Source organism: Muscardinus avellanarius, assembly GCF_963383645.1.
Source record: "Muscardinus avellanarius genome assembly, chromosome: X".
Classification (NCBI taxonomy): domain Eukaryota; kingdom Metazoa; phylum Chordata; class Mammalia; order Rodentia; family Gliridae; genus Muscardinus; species Muscardinus avellanarius.
In genome coordinates this window covers 29,637,064-29,643,527 of record NC_137792.1, presented here as the reverse complement: position 1 = coordinate 29,643,527, position 6,464 = coordinate 29,637,064, and the positions used below count along the sequence as shown (strand labels likewise).

At 43.8% G+C, this 6,464-nt stretch overlaps 1 protein-coding gene across 1 annotated transcript; it reads right to left on the bottom strand.

The window, feature by feature from the left end:
- Nucleotides 1-3,366: 3,366 nt before the first annotated feature.
- MAGEB16 (MAGE family member B16) lies at nt 3,367-4,413 on the bottom strand (the record flags this gene model as incomplete). The annotated part of the gene is made up of 1 exon (XM_080718844.1): nt 3,367-4,413. One exon carries the CDS (start codon nt 4,411-4,413, stop codon nt 3,367-3,369), a length of 1,047 nt encoding a protein of 348 aa, XP_080574970.1.
- Between the last annotated feature and the right edge of the window lie 2,051 nt (nt 4,414-6,464).

The following is a 6,464-nucleotide window of genomic DNA, read 5'->3' as shown; positions in this document are numbered from 1 at the left end:
TCTGTGCTATTTCTCTGTGCATGCCACATTGCAAGTTCCGATCCCACTCTTGACGGCCCCAGTAGTGGCCTGGCCACCCAGAGGACTCTGATCCCGACTTCGCTGGCTCCAGCACCGGCCTTGCCTCATGGGAGGCCCCGATCCTGGCCTTGCTGGCCCATGCACTGAACTAACCCCTCGGCTGGTTCCTCTCCCGGCCTCAGAGGCCCCAGCACCAGCCTAGCCTCACAACAGGCTCCGATCACGACCTCGCTGACCCTGGCACCGGCCTAACCCCTTGGCAGGCGCCTATCCTGGTCTTGCAAGTCCCAGGTCCATCCTTGCCTCACAGCAGTTTCCAATTCTGGCCTTGCTGGCCCCGGCACCAGCCTAACCCCTATGCTGGTGTCGATCCCTGCCTCGGAGGCCTCAGTAGCAGCCTTGCCTCACAGCAGGCACTGATCCCGGCCTCATTGGCCCTGGCTCTGACATCACCCCTCAGCAGGCTCCGATCCCAGCCTCGCTGGCCTGGGCACCAGCCTAATCCCTCGCCAGGCTCCTATCCAGGCCTCAGAGGCCTCAGCACTGGCCTTGCCTCATGGCAAGCTCCGATCCCAGCCTTGCTGGCTCCGGCAATGGCTTAACGCATCAGCTGGCTCTGATCCTGACCTTGGAGGCCCCAACACTGGCCTTGCCTCATGGCTGGCTCTGATTCCAGTCTCGCTGACCCCAGCACTGCCCTAACCCCTCGACAGGCTCGGATTCCAGCCTCGGAGGCCCCAGCACCAGCCTTGTCTCATGGCAGGCTCCGATCCTGGCCTTGCTGACCCTGGTACCGGCCTATCCTCTCGGCAGGCTGCGATCCTGGCCTCAGAGGACCCAACACCGGCCTTGCCTCATGCCAGGCTCCAATCCTGGCCTGGCTGGCCCCGGCACCAGCCTAACCCCTCAGCAGGCTCCTATCCCGGGTGGGTGGGGGGTTGGCCTAAGGGAGCCCCGCCCATGCCCGCCCACCCTCCTGGGGTCGGGGCCATGTGGCCCAGACCTCCAGGACCTTATTTATTTTAAAACAGGGTCTAAGTTGTGGAGGGCCTCACTAAGTAGCTGAGGCTGTCCGGGAACCTCGAACCTCCGGTCTCAGCCTCCCGAACGCTGGGATTACAAGCGTGTGTCACCACGCCCGGCTTCTTTCTACATTCTTATTCCTTAGTAGGTGTGAGTGTCTTATCTGGCCTCATTCCTTGTCACATGACTATTATGAGTAAATCTTTATTTCTCGAATTAAGTATTTTGATTCATAAGATAAAAATTGTTTTTAGCCCTGGTGTGGTGGCGCACACTTGTAATCCCCGTGCTTGGGAGGCGGAGATAGGAGGATCGCACAGGTTTGAATCCAGCCTGGCTGGCTTAAGAGACCCTGTTTCCAAAAATAAAATAGGTCTGGGAGTGTAGCCCAGAGGTAGAAGGGCTTCCAGGAAACCCAGTATCACCAAAAAAAGAAAAAGTGTTTTAATCAGCTTTCCTTTCACTGTACCCAAAATACCTGACAAGAAAAAAATTAGAGTACAGGTTTATTGAGGCTCATGGTTTCAGTCCATAGGGCCAGTTTCCATAAAGAAAACCCTAATTCAGATCAAATGTTTACTCTCAGCCATGTCACATATCAGACCTGTGAACTCAAGGCATATTACTAAGCTTGATGAATTTTAGGGCCTTCATCTAAGCCGCTTTTACATTATTGGAAAAATAATACATGAAAAGTGTCTGTTACAGTACTTGGCATGCTTTAGATCTTTAATGAATGTTATTTATCACTGCAATTATTTTGACCACTGACCCAACTAGTCTAACATATATGTTACTTTTGTGTGTGTGTGGTACTGAGTATGGATCCCAGGGGCATTCTACCTCCAAGATACACCCTCAGCCCTATTTATTCTTTATTTTGAAACTGGGTCTCACTAAGTTGCAAAAGGGTTCACTAAATAGCTTAGGCTGTCCACAAACTGTGATCCACCTGTCTCAGTCTCCCAATTACTGGGATTGCAAGCATGCACCACCATACCTGACTTACATGCCACTTTTAAATTAATATGTTTCAGAGAACATAAAATGCTATAGAAAAGGAAATATCAGATCAACTAAAATTCTTAACAAGTAAAACTAATTAAATTTCCTCTCAGAGTTTATAGTTTTTAATAATTAAGCAGAAGTTTATTTTCCAGTGAAATACCTCAAAATTCCTAGAATTTTTGACATGGATCAACTCCTCACTTCCATTCAAACCACACTTTTTAAATTAATTTTATTCCTACGAAAATTATAAGAATTTTTAAGAGTATGTAATTCTAATTACACCAAAGATCACCTGCTTAAAATATCCCTTACATGGTGTAATTTTGGCTTTGTCAGGCAAGCACAACCAGTAACAGTTCAGTGGCTTCTGGGTATCTCACCGTAAGAAAATGTTTTCAAGTTTCTTGAAAATTATGCGTAGCATAAAATTCTTAGTCTGTAAACTATATTCAATAGTACAGGTATAGGCATAGAACACCTACCCTTTCTTCTCTGGGTAGAGATTTCTCTAGTTCATATAGGATTCTGAAAACTTTGGGAAGAGGAGTTTTATACTCTGAACTCTTTTTGTGTGTATGTTACTTGAGATGGAATCTAGGGGCTTTCTGCGTCTGAGCTATACTCTCAGCCCTATTTTATTCTTTCATTTTAAAGAGGGTCTCACTAAATTGCAGAGGGCCTAAGTTGCTCGAGCTGGCCATAAATCTGTGATCCTCCTTTCTCAGACTCAAAACTACTGGGATTGCAAGCATGTGCCACCACACATGTCTTACTCTGGACTTTTGGATTTCAGTTCTGACACACATCAAGTGGAGGTCTTATCCCTTATCACTATACCCCACTTTTCCCAATCTTTAAAATGTATTTGTCTTAAAATTGTAAATTAAACCAATCTAGGTATATGCCCCTTAGTTTTATAAAGTGGAAATTAAAAAATGTATGAGGACGAAAAATGTTGCTCATTCTTTATTTTTCAGTATTTCTTGAACACAGCTATTTTGAAGTTGAGTGGTAAGCACAGCCACACATGTTTTCTCATTCCCAATTACAACATAATATATGGTTTTCCAATTAGTTTATAACACAACAAAGATCATACTTTTAGCCTAACTGATAACATTAAATGTGTGACTAATATCATTTAAAACTTGTGGATTCTGAAGATAAACATTTTAAATGAAACATTTGAGTAAAACCTTGAAAAGTTAAAAGCATGAATGATATATTTTGTTTTTTCTCTAGAACCACTTAAGTAACTATATTCTTTCAACACTAACTATTGTGTTGCATGTGCATATTCTATCTCTGACTTCACTTGGTGTGGAAGAAGCTGCTGGCCATGGCACCAGAACTTGCAGTGTTGCTGGAAGAGGATTCATCCCTCAATGAAATTTTGGCTAGTGCTTTCTCTTCTTCTTCTAGTAAAGCCTCTTCATACTGCGATGGGAAAGCACTTGGGTCAGTCCCATGAACCTTGGCCAAAAACTCTAGGACTTTCATCTTGCTGGTTTCAGCATGGGCTCTTGGGCCCCAGCGGAATTCATACTGCACAGGATCACTTTGGGCCACGTGATGGTATTCAAGGTAATTTTCCTTCACAAACTCTTTGGTGATAAGCTCTGTAGGATCGCCAAAGATGAAGTGGTTCTTCCCAGAAAAGATCCCCGTCAGATTCAGCACTTCCCAGATCTCCTCTTCAGTGGCACGGTTACCTTTCATGAAGATCACACCCAGGATAAGGATCAGGAGCCCTGTCTTGGGTACATTTTCTTTACCACTCAGCATCCCATCATAAGTGAGGCCTAGTTTGATGAAGAGGCCATAGCAGTGGTTGTTTGGATCTACTTCCTTCACATCAAGGCCAAAGATCATCTCTAGGCGCTCAGAGGCTCGCAGGAAGATCTCAGGGAAGTAGCCCTCATCTTCTCTGATGATAATCTTCAGCATCTCTTCCTTTCTTACTGATTCTTTCATTTGATACTTGAACAGCAAGAAATTTACCAGGAAAGCCACTTTCTGATCCAGAGCATCTATGGGTACATTCTGGGGGTCTGATTCAATCAGTGAGGTGCTTGAAATATTCTCTTCTTCACTACTTGAATCCTCATCATATTTGCTTGAAGAGGGGGCAGTAACAGCCATGGAAGAGGAGCAGAAACTCTGAAGACCCTCAGGAGTACTGGGTGTCTCAGCACAAGAAGCTTCATTCAAATTGCCAGGCATCTGGGGATGGGAGGAGGAGGGTGAGGCCTCTTCCACAGCAATGGAGAGCTGTGCCTTTTCTAGGATCTGGGGCTCACTGAAGAGTTGAAAGCCTTGATCATTTGTGCATTGTTGACTCTGCTGATACTGAGACATGATTGCTCTTGTGATTGGTAGTAGGCAGGAATACTGCTAGAAGGGTTGGCAATGAAGAACCACTGGCTAAGGGAAAAGAAGAGAGTATGAATGAGTGTTCTCAGATGTTAAAATCAACTGCAGTGGTTCTTATGGAAGCAGCTGCCAATGGACTTCTAAACACCAAAAGAGAAAAGCAGGAATAAGTGATCAGGTGATCTGTGCCTCAGACATAATTGGATTAACGGCATGAATGGAGCTTTTTACTTTCATTGGTGCATTGCAATCTCACATCATCAGAGTAACTGGGATATACATGGACATAGCACTTGGTGAGCTCCCTTTCCCCAACTCCTCCCAACTCCTCCTTTGCCATTCATGATAACTAAGATTGGCATTGATAATTTCATGTATGTACACAATTGTACCAGTATTGGGAAAGGGCTTCAAAATGTATTACTATACCAGTATTAGAAAAGGGCCTCAAAATGTATTAATGTGCCAATATTAGGAAAGGGCTTAAAAATGTTTTTAAAATAACTTCAGTATTAGAAAGCCACAAGCTTCAGGGAAAGGACCCTACAGAGTTCCAAGGGTGATTAGCAAAAGAATAGAGAAAGCCCAGGGTCTTTTACATTTCTTAAGAGAAGCAAACTTCCTCAAGGATGTGGAGGGATGCCAGGAGCCTTCAAGAGAACCCAGACTCAGATAATCAACTAACATATTTTGGGGTGTAACAAAAGGCTTGGGGGAGACAGGTCTACAGGAAGGAATCGCCACGTCAAAAGACCTGCCTGAGAAGGGGTAGATCTAGTCCAAAAAGACCTGCCTGAGAAGGGGTAGATCTAGTCCGGTCAAAAGACTTGGAATACAAAGATTCTGTACCCAGAAGACTTCCAGTGACTTCAAGTCAACTCCCCTCCATACTATCTCTGGTTTTATTAACTCTTTCCTATCTTTCTGCCTTTGTAATAATAAAATCATTTAAGCTTACAGAGTTTGGGCTGTTGTTTTCTACACATAGCTTAGAACAAGACCCCGCAGCTACATCCCTTACTGTAACAGTTTTGGTGACTCAATAGGTGGAGTCACCTCCACTATAACAATATCAATGGTTTGTTAGGTCTCTTCTGTCCTAAGATGAGTGCTCTCTTCAGTCTTTGTCCTTCCCTAGCCTTCTAGCATCTCTTGTGCACCTATTCCTATATTGCCTTCAGACCACAATTCAAATTGAGACACAAATGTATAGTTGGTCCATTTTGGAATATTCCTTTATTTTTTAAAATTTATTTATTTATTTATTTATTTTGGTGGTACTGGGGTTCCTGGAAGCCCTTGTACCTCCGGGCTACACTCCCAGACCTATTTTATTTTTGGAAACAGGGTCTCTTAAGCCAGCACAGCTGGCTTCGAACCTGTGTGATCCTCCTGTCTCCGCCTCCCAAGCACAGGGATTACAAGTGTGTGCCACCACGCACGGCTTTTTAAAAATTTTTTGACTATGCGTTCATTTTGTATGACACACTCTAATTTACTATAGTCTTTTAATAATCTTTAATAGATTATCTTCTTTATTCCTAAAGTATTTATTGGCTATTATTAGCAATTATCAAGCCAGGTTTTCTTTAAGTTAGATAACAGTAGGAGGTTTCTTGTATAATCCTTTGTCATCCTATGGTAAGTCCAATCACTCTCACATGGAGGCTGTCAGTCATCATATTGGAAAATGGTTGGTAATATACTATTTTCCATATGTTCCTGAGGCCCCACTTTGTTATTTTCTTATGTGTGTGGTACCAGAGACTGTTCTATCTCTTAGCTACACCCCAGCCCTATATTTATTTGGCACTGAGGTTTGAACCCAGAGATGCTCTACACCCTTTAATTAATTTTATTTTTGTGGTAGTGCGGGTTGAACCCTAGGATATTTTATCACTGAGCAACATCCCTAGCCCTTTTAATTTTTATTTTAAAACAGGGTCTCACTAAATTACCACACTGGCCTCAAACTTGCAATCTTCTTACTTCAGCCTGCCAAGTACTGGGATTAGAGGAACATGACATTGCACTTA